General features: G+C 41.5%; 1 protein-coding gene across 1 annotated transcript; it reads left to right on the plus strand.

The window, feature by feature from the left end:
* Nucleotides 1-1,327: 1,327 nt before the first annotated feature.
* Nucleotides 1,328-22,605, plus strand: LOC130906289 (14-3-3 protein epsilon-like). Its single transcript, XM_057820457.1, has 6 exons — nucleotides 1,328-1,721; nucleotides 10,850-11,049; nucleotides 11,144-11,250; nucleotides 11,345-11,551; nucleotides 11,635-11,771; nucleotides 21,651-22,605. The coding sequence occupies exons 1-6, from the start codon at nucleotides 1,658-1,660 to the stop codon at nucleotides 21,701-21,703; spliced, it is 768 nt and encodes a 255-aa protein (XP_057676440.1). The 5' UTR covers nucleotides 1,328-1,657; the 3' UTR covers nucleotides 21,704-22,605.
* The last annotated feature ends 875 nt before the right edge of the window (nucleotides 22,606-23,480 follow it).

A 23,480-nucleotide genomic window follows, 5' to 3' on the forward strand; every position in this document is an offset into this window, starting at 1 on the left:
ATATCCCGGGTTTAAACTACTTTGACTGCAGCCTTAAAATCCTTTGGATTTGAATCACTAACGACTAACCCCTGTCTAAAACCCAGGAGCGTAGGTATGGTCTCAACATTGGTAGAGACGACATAACTGCATCAATGAAATTCTGATGTTTGATTTCATTTCACAGATTTTTTCCCATGTCAGTTCATGTTTATGTCTCTGCCCCACTGAAGTGGACCCATCCTTGGATAGCGCCTGTTTTTTTTTTTTGCACTCTGTTGCCACTGCGTTGCATCACCACAACGCACATAAAGCAATCAATGATCCGAATGAGGGACAGCTAGCTTTACTCCGTTGGTCCTTGTGGAGGCTGGCCTGACTGCAGTGGTTTTTCAGGTTAGCTAGTTCACTCGGTTTAATGTTATGCTAACTCTTGATGCAGGTTGGACTTTCAGTAGCAAAATTAGTGGTGTTTCCCCCACTTCAACTACAATGATGTCTTTTTACATTACTTTCTCTTGCTGAACTTCTAATATCCCTCCTCTTCGCAAGGGGCGGAGGAGGCGGCATGTTGTCGACATGAATCTGTCGGGGCTGTGTGGGTGTGCGTGTTGTGTGTGGCGGGTAGGAGTGGGGGGGGGGGGGGGTTAAATCATCAATCGTGCATCAAACGTGCATTGGAGGGGAAAAAAACTAAACCAGCACATTCACAAGGTGAAAAGGGATGAATGTAAGTCTGAATATAATGAAAATATTTCACATAATAATGGTAGGGTCTATTCTATCCTTAAAATATATGGGAAGATAATCTGCATTTTTTTATATAACTGAACTAATTGTATAAGGTTGCCTAAAAGTTGGTCCTTACCCTTGCTAAAACCCTAATCATGACATGATTTGAAATTACTACAAGCAACACGAATACAACTCTGTCTAGAAATCCAACTTTGATATTGTAAACCATGTCTTTAAATGTCAATTTTTTAAAAAATGTTTTGTGGCATATAGAAAAAACGTTCATGACGTCACGAAAAACATTGCGATGCAATGATGACGTATTCAAATCTTACGTCACAGTTATTTTCCAAATTTTTTAAATAGGGGTTTATCGATTTACATAGACTATTCTCGTAATTTTTACAAAAATATTAAGCAAGTCTTGTTCAACCATATAAAATAATAACGAATCGTGACGTATTTATTAGGGTCCCTCGTCCCATAAAGGTGATAACACAACGGCGTCTAGAACTACCAAGCATTTACATTCAAACCAATATTTCTTTTAAGTACCATAGCTTCTTTGATCAAATTTTACACACTCATTGGTTGAAGTGTAACATCATCAAACGGCATTTATCGCTTGATTTATGGTTTTTATAACGAAGTCTGGTCAAGTGGGCTGGGGACGGGGAGGCGTGATTCCCACTCGTTTCATGCCGTGGAGGGTGGGGACCCGTCGGGTTCCCGGATGCCTCGCCGGCCGACGCCATATTTACCGTTAGACCGTGGTGCCTACTGCCTGTTGCTACTCCGCCGCCAGGCAGGAATCACCCAGTGCCCTGACGAGTCCTCCCTTTTCTCTCTCTCTCTCTCCCTCTCTCTCTCCCCCCTCGGGACTTTTCCTTTTTTCGAACAGCAGCCCCCCTCACCACCACCGCAACCGCATTAGCCGAGCACCATGGCGGAAAGAGGGGACGCAGTTTACCAGGCCAAACTCGCCGAGCAAGCGGAGCGATACGATGGTAAGTGTTTTTCATGGAGTCCCGACCATGCTCGAGATTCAACACCCCGGCTTTCCTCCACCCTGGCCGAGTTGCCCCCCCTCACCGAGCAGGCGCCGCCGTTCACATGGATCTTCTGGGCTCGATTGAAACAAAATGGCGGACCCATATTCATTCGAATGGAATATTAATCGGTGAAAATGAATCATTCGCGACCTAGTGAAAAATAACGGGGCTCTCGTGCCATTGTCGTGTATTTCTTTTCCAGATTGCGTCGTAAAACAAAGCAGCAAACGATTAATCAAAGTATCCCCTCCATTCTGGAAGCTATCTGATTAGCCGCTAACCCATCAAGCTAATTAGCCTGCTAGCTTTTCTTTGCCCTCGTCACGCCGAATTCGGCAAACGGAATAAGGCTCCACGTCTTAACCGCGTCCTGTCAGACACAAGACATGTTTATTCAAATTAGAAGATTTCCAAAAATGTGTTTTTTATTTTCACTGAAGCATACCACTCCTAATCTAGTGATTATGGGAGGGGAAGCTCTTTTACTTCTGGTCGACTGCTTAGTCTTCAGGTTCGACGCCTTTAAAAAAAAAAAAAAAATTGCATGGAAAAATATCTGGCTTATTCTAGTATAGCTTATTGTGGTGTAACGTGGAGACTTCATGCTTTGAGCTAGCACCGTCATGCTAATTAGTGCCCTGCCTTGATTTTTTTTCTAGGGGATGGACAGTCTTGTAATCACAGCTTATTTGCATTTGATTGGACCCATAAAAGTTAAGTCAAACTTTCCATGCATGGTCTACAGCAGTTCTTGGGAAAAGTCTGCCATAAGGGAGGTAATTGTTAGGATACACAAAATTTCACTTTTTTATATTGGGAATGGGTGTAATGGTAGAATCACTACTTTGAGGTTCTCTACCTCGACTAGACTTCATAAACTACAGCTTGCTGTGAAAGTGTTGTCCATAACTCCTTCGGTTTAAAGCCCCCATTTCGTCCAGTAATTACGATTTGAAGTAGGCGTGCACAATATATCGTTTGAACATCGCCATCCAAATGGGCGCATGCGCAATAGTCACATCGCAGGACGTGCAATTGTTTTTCTTTTGTTTTTTTTTTTTAAACATGTAAAGTTTTGTTTTACTTAATAAAAGAAGCAAGTGTGCAGATCCAGGATCCCTTTGGTATACAGCAAACCTGGATTACCGTAATTTCTGGACTATTGGGCGCCCCTAATTACAAGCCTCACCCAGTACATTTTTAAAGGAAAAGCCATTTTGTACATACATAAGCCTCTCCTGCCGATAAGCCGTGTGTGCCCACTTAGTAACATAAGATATTGACAAAGAAATGCACAGTTTTCAAAATTTTAATAACACACCTTAACTTTTCGTTCCAAACAGCGCTAGCAAACACGGCAGTTATATAGCAGCGGCACGGAAGTTACATAGCATCAACACGGTGGTAACAGCACTAAGTGGGCTGGTTATTAAAAACAAAAGTCTTTGTTAGCTATCTTCCTCTTCCTCCTGTGCACTCAAACCATGGAAGTCTTCACCCTCGGTGTCGGATATGAAGACGCTCAGATACACTTCGCCACGCACCTACTCAGTCTCTCCTTCGTTGTGGCCTTCGATGTCTCCCATTATAAGGCAAATTCACTCCTGAGCCCGTGCCATCCTTCTCGTAACGCAGCAGACTGGCCCTCGAAACGTGTTGGTGATGGCGGACTTCTTTCACAGTACACTGCTTCACGCTGCCAGGCTCCCTCGGCATACCTGTGCAAAAGCTGCTCTTCTCATGCGGCGAGTCTTGGCAAACGATCTCTCGCCACGAGTCATCTAAGCTTCCGTACAACTTGGATGGCCAATGTAATTTCTTCTAGCATTTTTCATGATGCGGGTCTGCCAATTCTACTCATGCACAAAAACGATGCACAAAGACGAGGGTCCGCCACCTCTATTCATGCACAACGCACAAAGTTAAACCACCGGTAATAGTGCAAACTAGCGTCTTCCTCCACGCATATATTCCACCTGTCTCACTCCCACATTCCATGCTCGAGCGCCCCTGGCGGCCGTCAGAAAAATGCACAAATTGGCCGCATCATTGCACAAGCCGCAGGACCCAAAATGAGGGGGAAAAAGTAGCGGCTTGTAGTCCGGAAATTACGGTAAATGGCCTTACGTAAATTAGGGATGTGTCCGATCCGATCACGTGATCGGAAATCAGGCCAATCGCGCCATTTTTTTCAGAGGATCGGATTAAGGTGAAAAGGGTTGGGGTTTTAATGGGGAAAAAAAATCATGTTTTTCTGCGTCATGCTCGTACAGCGCCACAGCCTCTCACCCTCAGTGCGACCAAACTTTTTCTTGTTCACCAGTGCAGCTGGCGTTGGGACTTCACGTTAACGATGATTGACAGGTTTGTGGCTTTGATCTGGCCTGAGAAAACTCTGTAGCTCTACGATCAAAGTCATTAATAATCGTTAAACTTGCAGCCCAGTCTGAAGTGTGCTGTGCCAACTCATTCACAGTGTAATAGAGAGGTTGTTGTCGGCAGCGTGACCATCAAAGCATTTGTGAATTTGAGTAGACTCCCTCATAAGAATTTTCTGAAGTGATCTAGAGTGATTAAAAGTATGGTGCTAAAGGTGATGCAATGAAAAATGTGCGTGCTCCTACATTTTGTGCTGGTGCACCTTAAGAAAAAAGTTGGGTGAAACCAATGCAAAAAGTAACTGTGGAGCCTTGGCAATATATATCGCAATGTTCATTTTTTTCTAATATCGTTCAGGCCTATCCCAAACTGGACTATTCAAGTTATCTGGTGATAATTCTTGTAGTTATAATATCACAGCCCCCCCCCACCCCCCAACTCGCAATGATAATTTTTTCCAATATCGTTCAGGCCTAATTTGAGGCCATAACCAGGCAGCACTCGCTTAGACAAAACCCTTTAATTGAACTTCCAAAAGGAAGTTTTCACGAATCATCTGAATGCTCCTGATACTCTGTTGCAGTCGTATTTTGTCCTCCTTTGTAGAACCATCGAACCAGATTGATGGCTGAGCACAGGACTGATTCAATAAATGCTATGTTGAAATGCCTCAACAGCTCGAGTGGCAGGTTGTGCTTCCTCAGTCGCAGGAAGGTACATCCTTTTTGAGGATGGAGATTATGTCGGCCTCCCACTTTAGGTTCTGAGAAACTAATTCCCAGGAATTTGAAGGTCCCTACAGTTGCCACGGAGCAGCTGGAAAGCGTGATGTGCCGCTGCAGTGAACTGTGTCTCCTGAAGGCCACAATCATCTCTACACTATTCAACTCGAAGTTGTGTTTGTCACGCTGGAGCCGCGACACGTCCTGTCGATATGCAAACTCATCACTGCCGTTGTATGGTCATCTGCAAACTTGAGGAATTTGACGGCTGGGTGCTTTGAGGTGCAGTTGTTGGTGTACGGGCAGAAGAGAAGCAGACATGTAATAGATCACAACTGGACTGTTCTGCTCATCTTATGAGAACTCGTCGTAGCAGACTAGACTTCATCACTTGCAAATACGCGGCGTTTGTAGACAAAGGGCTAGCCCAGTGCTTCTCAATTATTTTCTGTCACGCCCCCCCAAGGAAGACGTAAATGTTTCGCGCCCCCCCCAAACTCTCTGCCGCCACTGTAAATAGTATCATTTGTCTATAAAATTACTATTATAAATACGCATCTGTCTAACATTGTGTCCTTTTTTTCTAATAATGAAAAAAGTAACATAGATCAACTTATAATAAAGTATAACTTTATTAACATTGTTTTGTTTGTAACAGAGAAGACTTGACATGCATCAATTTGCCTGAATTAAAAAAAAAAGTCACATCCAAACTGTAAAAAATGCACTCAAGGTACATTTTTGACCATTTGATACAGAAAAATAAAATGTAATAAAATCAGTAAATAATAACAAATTAAAATTGATTAGAAACATTCACTCATGAGGACAATATGGCAAAAAATTTGACCGAAAAAACAAAACTGAATAAAAGAAGGAAAAAAAAGAGTGTCCTTGGACAGGACAGTTTTTATTTTTGCTGCTCACAGTATTTACCTCCTTTGCAATGGTGTGGAGTTATTTTGCAATGAGCATGCTAACAATGCTCACTGTTTTACTGATATAACACTGACAAAGCAGGACGATTGTTGGCAATATTCGGCACGTTTTCACTGAAAAACAATCAAGCGGCTTATCAATGAGATTGGGGTCTAATGTCTTTAAGTGGCGTCTTAATTGATTTGGCTTCTGGCTGTCCGCTATAATTATTTTTAGACACAGTAAACAGTGGTCTTTCCTCATCACCCACTGTATTAAAAGTCCAAGCTAAAAGGCAAACGGCACGAAAAAAGCGCATTCTCGGTGGCCGAGGTAGCACTGTAGGTGAGGGCGGTCGTCGTGACGATCCCAAGCCGAAAATGGCACTTCTCGTGCGGCGACATGAGAACCGGACAAGACAGTGGGTCGCTGCGTGAGTGAGTCCGGTCGGAAAACGGCGGTGGCACACTGCTCTTCATATCTGTTTTCTGTGTGTGCTGAGTGCTCTTCCTTAGTTCAAAAATACTACGCGCACTCTGAAAATGAGAGCGCCACTGCCACCTACTGAGTGGATGTGCAAGTGCACTTTATTCCAGTACGGCAAAAAAACAAAAAAAAAAAACATGTTCCCTGAGGTCACATGCGCGCCCCACTATTTGAGAAGTACTAGGCTAGCCAATTGGAACAAAAACTGGTTTATGGTGGGCATCCTTTAAAGAAACGCAGAACTAAAAGCGATAACCAGAAAGAACTCCCAGAAGGTGTTTGTAAAATATATGTACTGTTTTTTGTTACGCTTAATCTCCCAATTCCACAGCCATTTATTCCCATCACATTGCCGTGAATCACCTTGAGGACGTGAAAGTAACTGGCCTGTTTCCAAGCACCTTGCCGAGTCCGTAGATAGCCAACGTGCTCACCGAAGCATTTTGACAGCTCCATTAATGAAATGCCGACGTCTGCAAGAAAAAACCCTAGACGGTTTTGTGAACCTGTTACGACACTTTCTCAGGCAGCGTTGAATTCCCCTTTAAACCTTCATTCAGCACTCATTGGCTACGATTGACATCCAGTGCCGTCACTGGCACTGAAGGATCATAATGGCGGGCCATGGTTTAAATACTATGAAATTTTAAAAAATCAACTTGAGTGTTAATGAGGCAATACCCAGAGTGTATTCTTATTTTGGTTTTTAGCGCTTCATAAATGTACTCGTAAAAATAAAATGCAACAATGAGTTTATCGAAATAAAAATAGAGTTGTCCATTATTATTTTTTTTTTTTTTACCAATATCTCGATGTTGTACAACTCCCAAAATCCGACACCAATATATGCGACCATGGACTTAACATATTCATTATTTTTAAATCGTTTACTGATCATTTAATTTTTGCAGTATGAATGCAAATGGTCTGCCAAATAAAAAAATTCAAGCATCTCAGTTTGGAGACATCTAATAGTCAATAAGCATAACTGCTGTGCTAAGCTGTGACCAGCCCTTTTACAAAGGCAGAAGGTTTCTATAATAATTTAGACCCGGTGTCCACTTAAACCACATTTTGGATCATGTAGGCCACATGTGTTTAGGGCTGCGATTTAAGATTATTTTCATAATCGATTAATCAGACGATTAATTAAACGATTCATCGGAAAAAAGTCTCTTCCTTCAATTAACTTCACAATTTACCTTGAAGTTGTTTTCGGCAAGTTGTAAGTCGCAATGAAGACAAAACGAATGACTATTTCCTTCAACTCTATCGATTATCAAATTCTTTGGCAACTAAATTATTGTTTTCATCCATTAGTTGTTGCAGCCTTATTAAGAAACTGGTTTAGATGGTAAGAGGTCCGAAAAGTTGCAAAAAAATGTGAATTGTCATTTTCCAAAGTAAAAGCAGATTTATGTTCATTTCCTACTTTGAATTAACAAAAATATAATAATGAAGAAACCTGATAACTGCAACTGGAGACGTTTTATATATATTATAATTTCAAGAATTGAGACTATTTTAAGGTGATGAAGGTCCTAAACGATTAATCTGTTATCAAAATAGTTGCCAATTCATTTGCTAATCGATTAGTTGTCGATTAATTGATTTATTGTTGCACCTCTACACGTGTTAACCAAATGTGAACTCATTGGCTGCCATTGATGGTGATAGACATCCAGTGTTTCCCACAGGATTTTAGGAGACTGTGGTGGGAGGGTCTCTGACCATAGGATTTTTTGAAACTGTGGTGGTGGGCTGCATCGGAGTCGGACAGCCACACCATGTCGTGCCACGGCGATTATTTTTTTTTTTTTTCTCATTATTTTTTTCACCCAAGAAGAACCATAACAAAGATATATTTGAAATATTTCATTAGCTAGGTTAATGTTATAGCTCTCAGCTACGGTACATGTATGTAAAATGCGTTGCTGATTACAGCTATGTTACCCTATGTAATAATGCGACTTTTTTTCTCGTAGCAATAGTACGACTTACATCTCGTAGTGACTCAGGGTTGGCAACCCAAACTGTTGAAAGAGCCATATTTGACCCCCCCCACCCCCTCAAAAAAACTGATACAGTATGTCTGGAGCAGCAAAAAATTAAAAGCCTTGTACAAGCCTTATAATTATCAATACTAGCTATATTAGCCTACTATAAAAATGACTAAGTTGGCTAGAAATACATAATTAGCCTTCATGATTAAATGTTTATTTTCCCTGCATTGGATCCTATAGCGCACCACGTGACTACTCTGTTGTACGATGACACCACAAGTTTAACTTCATTACAATATTAATGAATTGAAAGAATGTTTGTATCATGTTTGTCCTCCTAGAAATCCTATTAAAACAAAAAATATATTTCCCTCCCCCATCTTTTTCCATTTAAAAAAAAAAAAAAAAGCTCCGAAGCAGCACTAAAGAGCCGCATGTGGCCCAAGAGCCACGGGTTTCAGACCGCCGCCGTAGCCCTCCTTTTTCCTTTTTATTTGACCCTCATAAGTACTACATTACCACAACAATAACAGTCCTTCTGCCAACTGACCCATTTACAGAACTGGGGGAATTCTAATGGCCGTGTAAAGAGTTTTTCTTGATTCGGTGAGAAGGTGAATAGTTTTTTCCCCGTTGTTCGTGAACTAAATTTCCACACAAACGCACATCGAGGTACCATTAACTTAGCAAGGAGAGGTATGACAGTCATTTTTCGAGTGTCCCAGAGCTCGCGAAAATGGGGGGGGGGGGGGCGCATTTATCCAACTTTCGTCAGCCGTAATTGTCTGAAGTTGGCGCGTCGGTGTTGAGCCGAAAAATAGCCACTCCACGCGAAATGTCCCCCCGACGGGAGCGCCCACACGTCACTCGTACAAACAGCCTTTTCTTACCAATCGATGGACACGGAAACGACGTTCTTGTACCGTGAATATGTATCGTTTTACTCTGCTTGAACTAATAAATACTTTACTGTGACCAACGCTCTGAAAATAGAGCAAGGCTTTATTTTGGGCCCCGCCTCTCCGCGCAAGTTCAATCAAAGTTTGCTTTCCGTCCAAGACGGCCGTCCACCGCTCACTTTCGCCGAAAAGTCCGATCCAAACTATTGTAATGCCCCGGATATGGGGAAGAAGGAGAGAAGTCTGTATTTGCTTACCCACTTGATTGTGGTAACAATAATAAAGAAAAACAATAACAAAATAACAGCGGGCTGCTATGACATGCGACCGCTATCTCTCGCTATCTCGCTCGTTCTCCCATTCTTCCTACTCGTTCCCCTTGCGTCTCCTAAATAAATAAATAAAATACTACTCTAAAATGCTGCTCTCGCTCGCGCGGGTAGTAGAGTGGAGTGGGCTACAGATGTGTAATCGGCTGACTGACGCGTCTGATTAGTATCTTTTTTTTTTTTTTCGGCGTGGGGGGGGGCAACGAGACTGTGGCGGGCCCACACGAGACTGTGGCGGGCCGCCACAGTCTCGTTCATTGGTGGGAAACACGGGACATCCTATGCATTTGAACTGGGAGTGATAGCAGCGAATAAACTTTGGCATTCCTTCATTCGTTGCCAGTCCTCTCACTTCAAAAGGATTGGATGTGTACAAATGACAAACTCATTTTAATTCACAGCAGAAGAATAAAAACGGCACGTGATTTGAATTCGACTTATTGTCAATGCAACTGAACAAGTTAATTTTGTGGCCTACCCGAGCCAAAATGTGATGTCCACTTAGGTGGAAGGTTAGTCTTTATGATAGGAGTGGGAACCTCTTGGTACCTCACGATACGATAAGATTTGCGATACAAAGCTCACGATAACGATGATCTGACGATATGGCGATACAACGATTTTTGATACATTGGTCGGGAAATCATTTTAGGATATTCTACAAAAAACTAATAACCAGAAAAACTAGCTTCTGCTGTGAATTGGAATGAGTTTATAGTAGACGTCCCATCCATTTGAAGTGGGAGGGTGGCAGCGAATGAACGATGTTCATTCGCTGCCATCCCTCCCACTTCAAACCGATTGAACGTTTATGGCCGTCAGTGGCAGCCAATGCCAAGCAATGAGGTCATTTTGAGCCATTTAAGGTCATTTACCTGTTGATTTTCAGTTACCGCCTGTTGATTTTGGGGTATTTTATGGGTCACTTCCTATTTATTTTGCATTACGGAACAGGAAGTGACCTGGGAATCACCCAAATGAATAGGCAGAGACTCAACAGGAAATGACCTGTAAATGCCCTAAAATGAACAGCGAGTGACAAGTAAATGCCCCGAAAATCGGACCGAATGACTGTGAATGCTCTGGTTTTGAATGAAAAACTGTTTTTTTTAAAGTGACACCTTTTTAAAACGATATCTCGATTCTTGACAGGAGCATATCGATAACCTTTTGGGATACAAAGTATCACGATATATCACCATTTTGATATTTTGTCACACCCCTACTTTATGAAGTTAAGGTTTTTAAAATAACATGACAACAGTGGCAATGACTGAAACCTACTTTCATCTAATAGTTCAAGGCATTTTTTACCTTCGTAACCACCCCTTTCTCTCTCCTCGTTAGAAATGGTGGAGTCAATGAAGCAAGTGGCGAGCTTGGACTTGGAGCTGACGGTGGAGGAGCGAAACCTCCTTTCGGTGGCCTACAAGAACGTGATCGGTGCGCGGAGAGCCTCGTGGAGGATAATCAGCAGCCTGGAGCAGAAGGAAGAGAGCAAAGCGAGTGAGGAGAAGCTGGTTATGTACAGGGACTATCGGAAGCTGGTCAGACCACACATGAAATTTTTCCTCATCACACTGAGGTTCTGTTTGCGTCTCTGGATGACCATAATTTGTGTGTGTGTGTGCGTGTGCGTAGGTAGAAAAAGAGCTGAAATCAATCTGCAAAGATATTCTAGAAGTACTGGACCAGCATCTGATCCCAGCCTCCATTTCGGGAGAGTCCAAGGTTTTCTACTACAAAATGTATGTTTTCATTTGTTATGTTTTTTTGTCGTTGTTGATAGCATCATTTGCATACTCCGAAAAGTTGACCCGAGCCGTTCGTTGCCGCTCGCAGGAAGGGAGACTACCACAGGTACCTGGCGGAGTTCGCCACCAGCAACGACAGGAAGGAGGCGGCTGAAAACAGCTTAGTAGCTTACAAAGCGGCCAGCGACGTCGCTTCAACCGAACTGCCGCCCACGCACCCCATTCGCCTGGGACTGGCCCTCAACTTCTCAGTTTTCTACTACGAAATCCTCAACTCGCCGGACCGCGCTTGCAGGTACTCAAGCCGCCTTCTTGGCGTCGGGATCCCGTCGACGTGGGGCGACCCGTGTTGTGACCCTCTGCGACTGTTTCGCGCAGGTTGGCGAAGGAAGCCTTTGACTGTGCCATCGCCGAACTGGACACGCTGAGCGAGGAGAGCTACAAGGACTCGACGCTCATCATGCAGCTGCTACGTGACAACTTGACACTTTGGACCTCAGACTTACAGGGAGACGGTAAGGCACGCTTGCGAGCTCCACGCTAACGCTAACCTCCACACTCAACTTCCTGTCCTTCTGCCCCCCCCCCCTCCCCTCCCCTCTAACCTGTCATCTCTTCCTCATAGATTCTTAAAGGGGACACATCCTCATTCTCGCTTCCTCCTTAATAAACATTGTTTTGTAAGTCTTTCCTCCTCTTTGCGTTACCTCAACGCTCACCTGAACTCCTGACACCTCAACTTGTCATTTGCAGCACTAACTTGCCTCCTCACTACCTTCACTAATTCACTGCCAGCTCAGTTATACTGTATGTATGGTATTCACAGAGTATGTGTTGTGGCAGTTAGTTTGGGGAAAAACAACTTTTTTTTCCCCCCCTTACAAACAATTGAGAATATTTCACTGCAACATTTCTGTAAATAAATGCAGTGGTACTTTAAGATATGAACTTGATTCATTCCGGAGTGGTTTTCACACAATGAATTGCGTTATACATGTATATTAGGGGTGTGACAAAATATAGAAATGGTGATATATCGCGATACTTGGTATTCCAAACGGTTATCGATATGCTCCAGCCAAGAATCGATATATTGTTTTTAGAGCTGAAACGAATACTCGAGTAACTCGAGTTTAAAAACTGATTCGAGTAATTTTATTCTCCTCGAGTAATAGTTTCATTTTGACAGCTCTAAGCATCACGTTTTGCCCGGACTACTTTTAATGCAGGACAACGCGCTCATGTCACGTGCGTAGAAGAAGAAGTAGCAATCAAAAAAAAAAAAAAAACTTACTGCAGCCGACAGCCGCTACAATCGATGCCGACATTTCTAAAAAAAAAAAAAATAGTCCGCATGATGCTACGGTGGTAGCAGGTAGCGTCTGATGCATCTCATAGAGATCACATATATGTTGAACTAGATGCGAAATGACAAAGTCAGCAGCGTTAGTAAACAGCCGCCGTCTTAAAGCAGTAGACTTCTAAGCTCTAATAAATAAGGTTAACATTACTGTCACTCGCTCACGTAAAGTTAGCCCTGCGAAGGGCTAGGTTTCTATTAATTATGACCACTGTCGATGGGTGGCTACCGTGTCTTACAGGCTTTATTTAATCAGTGAAAACCTAGCGCTGTAGAGTGATGAGGGTGTAAAATAAAAACTTAATAATGCTGTCAGTCAATTTTAGCTCAGTAGTCATTGCTGGATAAAACACCTAGTAGCACTTGTCCCTAATGTGTTCCAATACAGCAGGTATCATACATTTATTTTGAACACTGCAGAAACCTAATCAAAATCCTATCAGAACTTAGTTTAGAGTAACTTAAAACTTAACTAGAACTTAAAAATAGCTTGGCACAAAAATGGAAATTCAATTGAAACGCGTGGGAAAAACACCTAACTTTTAAGTGATGTGTGTTATCAAGCGTAATGGTATTTTTAAGTAAGAATATATATATATTTTAGGGCTGTCAAACTATTACAAGTTTTAATCGAGTTAATCACAGCTTAAAAAGTAATTAATCGCAATTCAAACCATCTCTAAAATATGGCATATTTTTCTGTAAATTATTGGAATGGAAAGATAAGACACAAGATGGATATATATATTCAACATACTGTACATAATTACTGTATTTATTATAACCAGGGGTGCACATAAGTGGTCCGCATGCGCGCATGCGTACCGGACATAGACAAACGCGCTGGCCCGCTCAACGGCTTCCTTACGCTTTTGCGTACCAATGGCTGACCATAAGCCTGTCACAATATGCAGTAATTCCATTTATCGCACGATATATAAAAATGAAGGCTGTAATTTTTCAGCTGCGATTTATCGCCTCGCGTGCACGCGCGTGCGGCAGACGTGCTGTTAAAAGTTAAAAGTTAAAAGATTTGGCCTTCCTAACTTCCATTCAGTCATGACAGTTTAGAATTCATCGATGTAGTATATGGACTACGTAACCCATAATCACTCTGTCCTCACGTAGCCAATGGCATGGGACGAGGCACATCTAGTGTGCCATTTCATGATATCTAGTGTGTGCGCGCATTAAAAAAGTTAACAAGCGCCGCTGAAGTCACGTTTGCTCATTACTACACAACACCAGCATATGACACAGCGCTCTTAATTTCAATCAGCTGTTTATTGTCAAAGCGAGGTTGTTCGTAGCAGCCTAGTCGGTAACAATGTTTTGGCGGACTTCGTTGTAAATATCCGGCGTTGTGCCGAAAAACAGCCACCCGCGTGAAATGTCACTCCTGACGGGAGCGCCCACACGTCAACGACACCGGCGCGCTGTAGATGGTCCACAGTCACTCCGGAGCACTGATGCGGCCGGTATACATTGAACAACAGAATATAATGGGAACGATTGGATCCAGCGCTAATTTTTACCGGACTTGGAACGCAGATGCATTTTGCGCAGTTGGTAACGAGGAATCCGAACTTTTAACAGCACGTCTGCCGCACGCACGTGCACGCGAGGCGATAAATCGCAGCGGAAAAATTACAGCCTTCATTTTTATATATCGCGCGATAAATGGAATTATTGCATATTGCGACAGGCTTATGGTCAGCCATTGGTACGCAAAAGCGTATGGAAGCCGTTGAGGGCCAGCGCGTTTGTCTATGTCCGGTACGCATGCGCGCATGCGGACCACTTATGTGCACCCCTGTTAAAACCCCTCTTAATGTTTTCGTTTAATAAAATGTGTAAAATATTAAATCAAAAAATAAACTCGTAGCTCGCCATTGTTGATGTCGCCGAGCGGTGACGTTACATGGGCTCCCTGCCGTTCTTTCACAGTGTCTTTAACTACGTAAGGTAGTGATTGATACACCACAAGGTGTCAATGGCGAGTTTTAAATTACTTCAAGCCATTGAGTGTGTTTTGTCCCTCGTCCGACGCCGTAGTTCTCTGTTTACTTGTCCTACATCACGGTCATTTGAGTGCTGGCTTCACAAAGTACGAGACCTCTGATAGTTTGTATATTGTGACTAAATATTGCCATCCAGTGTATTTGTCGAGCTAAACGACATGAAATGTTTGAATAGTTTTTCCAAAGTCTGAGCCTCATTAATACAGATAGAAGCGCTTTTTGTGAACATTATTTTTTTGAGCGATAGGAATATTATTTTTGTTCTGTATTCTGTCCTCAATATGTGTGAGTACACACTTGACAGATAGCGGACAACAGATAGCGGTCAACCAAAGCTCCAAAGAGGAATCAGACGTTGAGGCAAAGTTGAATGGGCTTTACTGTAGTCATCAATTCTCTTGACAGGAGCAAGTTTCTGATTATTGTAAAACTGAAAATTATAAGCATTGTGTCAATAACTTGCACAAGTCGCCATATATGTAAACAAAATGAAATGTGCATCACCAATAATTACACCATTATATATCTATATATATATATATATATATATATATATATATATATATATATATATATATATATTTTTTTTTTTTTTAATAAGATATGTTTTTTGAGTGAAAGCAGTGAATGTTTTTTTTTTCTAATCTAGTTATATCTGAGATGCAATTGTTGGCCGTTTTCAACAATGTACATCGAAAATAAAGACATTGATTGACTGAAAATGGTCCAATATTAGATGAAATGTCTTGTTTTCGCATTTATAATATCTTTTCACCTAAAAATATATTTGTTTGATCTGATTACTCGATTAATCGATAGAATTTTCAGTCGATTACTAAAATATTCGATAGCTGCAGCCCTAATTGGTTCAAAAAGGTGTCATTGTTTAACAAAAACTAAATAAAAAAAGGAACCAGCAAGTTGTAAGCAAAATCTTCCACTTGAAAGGTGTCTTATAACCCAATTGCCATTGATGGCGCTAGACGACCAATCCATTCTTTGAACATTCCTTAGAAACCAGAGCTTTCGCAGCCAGCAGATTTCCGGGATATTTGCAGGTCACTTTCTGTTGAGTTTGAGTCACTGCCTATTCATTTGGGATGATTCCCGGGTCACTTCCTGTCCTGTAAACCAAAATCAACAGGAAATGACTCAAAATTACCCTAAAATTAACAGGAAGTGACCTAGAAATGTCCCCAAATCAACAGGAAGTGACAGAAAATCAAGAAATGATGTGAAATGCCCCAAAATTAAACTCATTGGTTGCCATTGACAGCCCTACTTCAAATGACTTGGACGTCTGCTAGTATAGGTGGGAATCTTTGGGCACCTAACGATTCGATTACGATTCAGAGGCTACGATTCGATTATAAATCGATTATTGATGACGCCCCCCCCCCCCCCCCCCCCTTGCTATTAGCTTCTAATGTTTTGTATATTAGTTACAAAAACTGTTTAAAAAAAAAAAAAAAAAAAAGTCTCACAGGCTTAAAAAAACGACTATTTCAGTATCAAGTTAAGTTAAAAACAATAAATAATATACTCAAATCCCCATTCTATATCAGCAGCTTTAAACTACATTCAATTAATTTAATGTTGTCAATCAACCGTTAAAGTTGTTAAAATTGTTAAAATTGCTCCTGTTATTCCATAATTTCCCTTTTGTCTACTTTCGACATGTGAAAGTTTTAAAACTATTTTAAAGATCGATTCAAGTCAATATTTTACCGATTTAGGAGTATTTTAGATAAAAAGTTAATTCGGTTCGCTTGGAAGGTTCGCTACAACATCCTTGTAGGGAAGTCTACTGCTTTAAGATGGCGGCCGTTTACTAACGCTTGCATCTAGCTTTCTCTACATGTTCTGCTATCGCCACTGAGTCTATTTGCATCTAGTCTTATATAAATATGATATCTACCTTAACATTATGTGGACGTACTTTGTAGCAGTTTTTGGCAGCAGTCAGGTATGTTGTTTTTTTATCTCGCGGCATGAGTTGAGCTAGAGCCGTGAGTTGAGCATTGGCATTACCCGAGGGGCTGGGTAATGACAAGCGTGATGTTTAGCTACTCTCGCTCCGTTCCTCATTGCGTCCTGAAGACCGCGCGGCGCGCTGAGTGTGTTTTACCTCTGCTTTACTTGACATATTTCAATAATCGGAAATCGGATGTTTGTGAATCGTTCTCGAATCTTCCACGGCCGAATCGCGAGTAATCTAAGAATCGGAAATTTCGCACACCTCTATCTACTAGTTATAAAACTCAATTCAATTCAGAGCAGAACGATAAAAAGAGCTTTTCCTGTCATTAGGGTTAGGTAAATGATGTCAAGTAAATGATGAAATTATAATGCAAAAAAAACCCTCCTTACATTACAAGTGAGGCGATGTAATACCAACAAGTCAATAGAGCAGCAGTATTGTACTCAGCATAATGCGAAAGATTCTGACCAATAGGTCTGCAGGACCTTATAGCATGACGTGAAACATTTTCTGCAAGCGGGATTTATCCATTACAGTATTATTTTTGTAATATGAAGCGAAAAAGTCTTTGTAAAATCAATATTTCCTCTACTGAAGTTTTGTCTTGAAGTACTACTGTGCAGTAACACTGTATTATTGCAGCATTCTTGTAACCAAATAAGTGTGTTTAACTCATTGCCTGGCATTGCCAACGATAGAGGTCCAAGTTAAACTGGGATGGTTTTAAGTGCCATCGACGGTGCTAGACGTCCACTTCACGATGACTCATATATACTGGCGCACCCCTGCTATTCAAGTTGCATGTATAACCAAATGTCTTTAACTTGCCACATGAAAAAGAATGTGTCCTCCTGATGCTTACCCCCTTTACTTTAAGGTGACAATATATTTTGACTAGGGGTAGGACAGATTACACAGCTACAGAAACCTTTTTCTTAGCTTCTCTTTTAACCCGTGTGTGTTGGCATGTATGTGCTGTACGCTGTGGCTGCACTTGAAATCTCTTGTCATTTTTTTTGGTGTCTAAACATTATTTTCTCGGTTATCATAGAGCTAGGAAATTTGGCATTTTCATATTCAGATTTTTGAGCAACCATCTGTCACATGAAGTTCACTTATACAGGTTGTCCTCAGGTTACGACGTACCCAACTTAACACGATTTTGACTTTACGATGCCGGAATCTTGTCCGCAATTTTGTCTTCAGTCGAGTTTTTTTTTTTTTTTTTAAGTTGCGTAAACAGTACCGAGTTCCTATTCTTCATGTCAGGATCCCCTACTCTCCCAGCAGCATCCCCACCGTCCTTCAAACGTTTTTTTTTCTTTCTTTTTTTTTCCAATTTTTCTTTGTTTGGATCGATTAGATATCATTTAAAATATTGGGGAAAACGCGACGGTAACAAAAAAATACAATTAAGCGATAGTTTATGAGGTAGATATCCGTGACCTTTTTGCAGACACCATTTTTTTCAGTGTGACGTAATTTGTTTAAAAGTTTAAAATATGCGAGTGAAAAATATTTGTCTTTTTTTTTTTTAAACTAAATATTAGCCATCAATTAATGATTCTAAGCTAAAAATGACACCTTTTGAATAATAAATATAGTAATTACATTTTTATGGCTTGGTTGAAAGAGGTCGTGCGACATCTGTGGACGGCGGTGTTAAACGGACAAATTAAAAATGGTTCGGGGGCTTAATACGCCATGAATCTGCTATGGCAGCATATAGACATATTGTTTTATCAAACACAACAGTTCTTTGTTTTAAAATACAGCAGATTATTTTAAAGAGGGCTGCAAGAGCAGAAACTGGTTTCAGCCTTGTCTGTGTTTTCCGCTATATACAGGGGTGCACATAAGTGGTCCGCATGCGCGCATGCGTACTGGACGTAGACAAACGCGCTGGCCCTCAACGGCTTCCATACGCTTTTGCGTACCGATGGCTGACCACTGTATTTGCGGCGGACACGAGAAAATCACTTCTCAAAATGTCAAAGAGGCAGGCCCCACTGAGTAATTATTTACGTGTTCCCCCACCCCCGTCAAAAGACAGACCGACGACAGAGACGTCACCGGAGCTACCGAAAAAATCGACTTTTGCTGAAAAGTGGCTGCAGGAGGTACCATGGCTAGAAGCAAATGATGCCCGCACGGAAATATGGTGCAACATTTGCCGTGAGAATCCCAATGTCGCTAATAAGAGCAGCGCATTTTATGTAGAGTCAAAGAATTTTAGCCATCCAAACTTTGAAAAGCACAAAAAAACACAGAGCACGTGGCAATTAAGCAAACTGTCGATGTCAGACAAGACCCCACTCGCCCTATGGACAAGTGGCGGAATAAAGTTATTGATGAACAGCGCCATGCACTGACAAATGTGTTTTTGCTCGCATTTTACAAAGCTAAACATGCACGTTCAATGAGCTCTTATGAGGAGGACATCCCACTTTTACAAAGGCTTGGAGTTAATGTGGGAGCCGCATATGAATGCCCTTTATTTTGAATTAGTGCTTGTATGTTTATTTCTTTACATTTCACTTCAAAGTAATGGCAATTTTTTTGTGCCAGTTGATGTTAATCAAGCGTTAATTGTTTATATAATTAATTAAAGGTAATTGGCTCTAAGTAAAGCTTGCTCAATGAGGACCAAGTCACATCTCCAGTCTCCAGGTCCTCCTCTGAGAACCTGGGCAAAAAAAAATATGTGCACCCCTGGCTATATATATATATAAAATCACTCTGTGTTAGCTGTTTGTGAAGTTTTGTGCTTGCACGCTACTTTCACTTACATCCTGTATGCAATTTTTAAAACCTAGTGAGGCCCCTGACCTGCTCTGTTTCCTGCGCCAAAATAAAAGCATGCATCACAAAACAAAAGTCCACATTATATATATATATTGGGGGGAAAATGACTGGAGACAAAATAACGGATGGGACTCCGGCTTCGTAAAATCAAAATAACGTAAGTCGGGTACGTCGTAACCCGGGGACTACTTGTATCGCCATCTTTGACATTTTCTGCTACAGACTTCCGGTTTACACAGAACACCATGAAGTGTGTTGAAGTAGAAAAACCTTTAAACAGCCAAATCAAACCAGAGGAACCCACAGATTCTCCAAAAATGGATTCAGCACCACGTAGTTGAGACTCCGGGAATTTCTTTGCTCTACTTTGTTGTGTGAACTCCTGGAAGCGCCTTTACAGCTCTAAAATGTGTTACTTTGAGATCTAGGTTAAAAAAAAAATCCATTGAACAGAACATGTTTTTATTTTTCAAAACATTAGCAAATTGGAACATAAGCATGTTGAAATAAATAACAAAAAATAACAAATATTCAAAATAAAATTAAAATAAATGCAAGTGAGCCCAAACCCACAGCCACAGCTCAACATTATTACAATCGGAACACAAATAATAATTTTCCATAAAAGTTAAAAGCACGTGTGTATGACTTGTATCATGTTTACATTATACACGCACACACGCGCACACACACACACACACTCTTTCTCAACACAGACTGTTGCCAGAGTGGGAAAAACACCATGTTTTTCCACCACAAGACACACTAAACACGCTGGAGTTAACTCTCGTAGCTGGTGGGAAACGTTCATCACAGTGTTTACGAACTTTTAATTTTGTATAAATGCGAAATCATATTGGAGGTATTGCCACATCGGCAGCCACCCTCCGCAAACATGTTTTACATTTCTGTTGGCCCCCCTCCTTTAAGCTGCGTCCGTCTGTAACTTTATCTGTAGCCGAAGTATTCCCATACCAGCGATTTTGTTTTCTTCGATGGAGGAAAAAGTGCAGAAGTTTTACCTCCTCTAGCCATCGTGTAGCGCAGCTGACTCATTGACACTGAGCAACAACCGATGGGGGAGGTTTGAGACTTGCAGCTGCAAGCGATGGATTTCTCCATGCATTTTTGGGTCGTAAAAAAATAACTTATACCTTAGGGACTGTATGATGGAAAATGTTTGCTGTTTTCATACCATGGTATACCTTGAAACCGGTAATCGGCACATGTCTAAATTGTCCCTGTTATTGCTTTGTAATGGTTGGTTCCTCATCTGCCTTCATGAACGCAAAATTCCCATATTCATGGATGAGGACACATTCAACTTTTTTGATGTGTAGGCACTGGATGCCCTTACTGTGTTTCTATCCACTGCCATTAAATCAATATTGCCATTTCTTTGTTTTCCTCCCTTGTCGTGATGATGGCTGATGGATGCGGCATTTCCAAATTCTTTTTTGAGGGATTTTGATGAGTAATACCACTCAAGCTCCTGTTGTTTTGGTTAGAGAAAGTGTAAAACGGAAGTCGTGATCAGAAATGTGGAAATACCCCAGAAACTTGTCTATAATACATGTTTTTAGATATTTTGAGATTTAGGGGTACTTAAAGGGTTAATTCCAACTTGTGCAGAAATTCGTGTTATGTCGCCAGCGTAGGAACGGTACTCGTTCGTAACCCGGGGACTACCTGTGTTCATTTTTTCCACTGTTTTGAATTGAAATGCCATTATTAACCTTTCCAGACTTGTACCGTTTGATTTATTCATGCATTAAAATCCTTTCAATTTAAAACGTATTTTGGACAAGTATTGTCTGATTAAAATGTGACTAATCACGATTAAACTAAGAAGTCTCATTTTAATTGCGTCCCACTCCTAGTGTTTTGCATGTTTGAGGTTGTGATGTCACTTCCTTTACTAACTGGGACTTGTGCCAATTAAAGTCACAAAATGGCCGTGCGTGCATGCATGTGGCAGACATCAATGCTAACAAGCTACGACCACGAAATCCTGTGAGGGTTTTTTATGCTGTCTCCATGGCAACTCCCCCAAGCTTGTACGAACGATCCTGGTTAATGTCACAATAAGTCTTCCGCTAGTAATGCGGTTGTTTACAGCTTAGGTGCGTACACTTTCCCACATCACTCTGCACTTGGGTCTCTTTTATGTGTGCATGTGGCCCCCTCAAAAAAAAAAAAAAAGTTAAATTGGTGTTTTGTCTTTCAGGTGAGGAACAGAACACAGAAGCACCGCCAGAAGCGGAGGAAGAGGTCCAGTGAGACTCGAATGGCACGCCACGAGCCCAAAACCTTCTCTGCCCGCCTTTCCTTCTTTCCTTCACTCCTTCCATTCTACTTACTCTTTCTCCTCCATTTTTCCCTATCACACTCGCCGCCCTCATCAAAAGACCCCACTCTGGGTTTAACCATTCGAGTGGGAAGATGCATCCTTATTTTATTTGAATTTTTTTGGAAGACTTATTTTGCAAGATTGTGCCCTTTAAAGTCCACGTCCTTTTTTTTTTTTATTTTATTTTTTTTATTAATTTTGACAGTTTTATGCTTCATGTTGTTGCCAAGTATGCTTGCCTGTCTTTGTAACACACACACACACGCACGCACGTGCAAGAGTTTATTTAAAAGGTGAGTGCGTGCAGTGTCGCAGAGCGCTTTCGTTTTTCAAAAGGGAAGCGCACAACAACTCAAGTGCCCTCTTTATAGAACCACGTCTGACAGGTCCTGTTATTTCATTTTATTTTTTGTTTCTAATAATGACAAATGGTAGAACGTGTCCGCTCTGCCCTCGTCCACTCGGGCGTTGTGTAGTTGCACTAACTAGGCGATGTTGTAGTTCAGGAGGCCCAATACTCTTGATTGTATCATGAAATAGTTGTGCATTGGCACAGAGTTGACAGGGAAAAAAAACGGTTTGGGAAATGGAGGCCTGCTGAATCTTAACTCCCCCAATGGCTGACTTGACACTTTTTCTTCTTTGGCCTCCTTGCTATTTTCCTCTTCTTCCTCTTCCTCCTGGTCGGTGTGTGTGTGTTACGTGAATCTGATTTGTACTACTGGATGTCGTCACCGGAGCCACAAGTACCATCTGTATTCTTATTGAAAACACGGCATGGAACTAACATTAAACTTCAAACTGAATAAATGTAATGATGGCCTGTGTTCCATAGGGGGTGACAGTTGGCTCTTTATTTTGATTAATCTCGAAGGGAACGTGAAGGCAACATAGACATAAAACTTTTTGTCATTGCTCCAAAAGCTGTACCGTTTACACTTTCAAAGCAACTGACGATGGTAGACGTCGAATCATGTGGCTCGTTTCATCCTTCTGCTGCGAATTTCAATGCGTTTGTCACTAGTGGGCGTCCCTTTCACGTCAACTGGTATCAGGGGTTGTCTTAACTGAATATTTTCGGTCGTTGACCGGTTTTTTAAAATGGTGACGGAAAAAACTGAAGTCCATCCGTCATTTTGACAGGTTGCAATTCACACCCCAGACCACAGGATGGCGAGTGAGCATATTAATTAGCTATTGCCTCTTGATGCATGACGTCGTTGCCCTTACTCGGAAAAATGTCCGAACTAGCATTCAGGTGTAACAAACACGGAAACGTTAGGAAGCTTTGGAGAGCATTGTCTAAGGCTACGTTCATTCTACAGGTCTTAATGCACGAATCCAATTTTTTCGTGTTTTTCCGACTCGAGTCAGGCATTAACTTGACGGTCTGAACGGGACAAGTCTCATAGAAGTGGACCATTTCAAATCCGAACTGGGTCATTTTTGTATGTGGTTCAAATCCGATCTGGGCCACATTTTTCCAGACTGTCGCGGCGGTCTGTACCGTCCAGTGTCCCAAATCCGATTTCAGCTGTGCGTTATTAGCGCCTAGCTTGCAGTGCACACGGCTTTTGGGGAAGGGCCGGGCTTGACAACAGTCATAAAAAAATAAAAATGGGTTGAGGGTAAGCATGAGAATGATTGGTTTTCTCTCTGCTCTATGTGAGCTGTATTTCAACATTTCCTACACGGCCGAGAGTTGGG

The sequence above is a fragment of the Corythoichthys intestinalis genome, chromosome 18 (genome assembly GCF_030265065.1).
Source record: "Corythoichthys intestinalis isolate RoL2023-P3 chromosome 18, ASM3026506v1, whole genome shotgun sequence".
In the NCBI taxonomy this organism is placed as follows: Eukaryota; Metazoa; Chordata; class Actinopteri; order Syngnathiformes; family Syngnathidae; genus Corythoichthys; species Corythoichthys intestinalis.

What these genes read in the sequence shown, in the direction of transcription:
- LOC130906289 (XM_057820457.1), top strand. Translation starts at nt 1,658, where the DNA reads ATGGCGGAAAGAGGGGACGCAGTTTACCAGGCCAAACTCGCCGAGCAA. An exon ending in TCGCCGGACCGCGCTTGCAG is followed by an intron (nt 11,552 to 11,634) that starts GTACTCAAGCCG and finishes TGTTTCGCGCAG; the next exon opens with GTTGGCGAAGGAAGCCTTTG. An exon ending in CTCAGACTTACAGGGAGACG is followed by an intron (nt 11,772 to 21,650) that starts GTAAGGCACGCT and finishes TTTGTCTTTCAG; the next exon opens with GTGAGGAACAGAACACAGAA.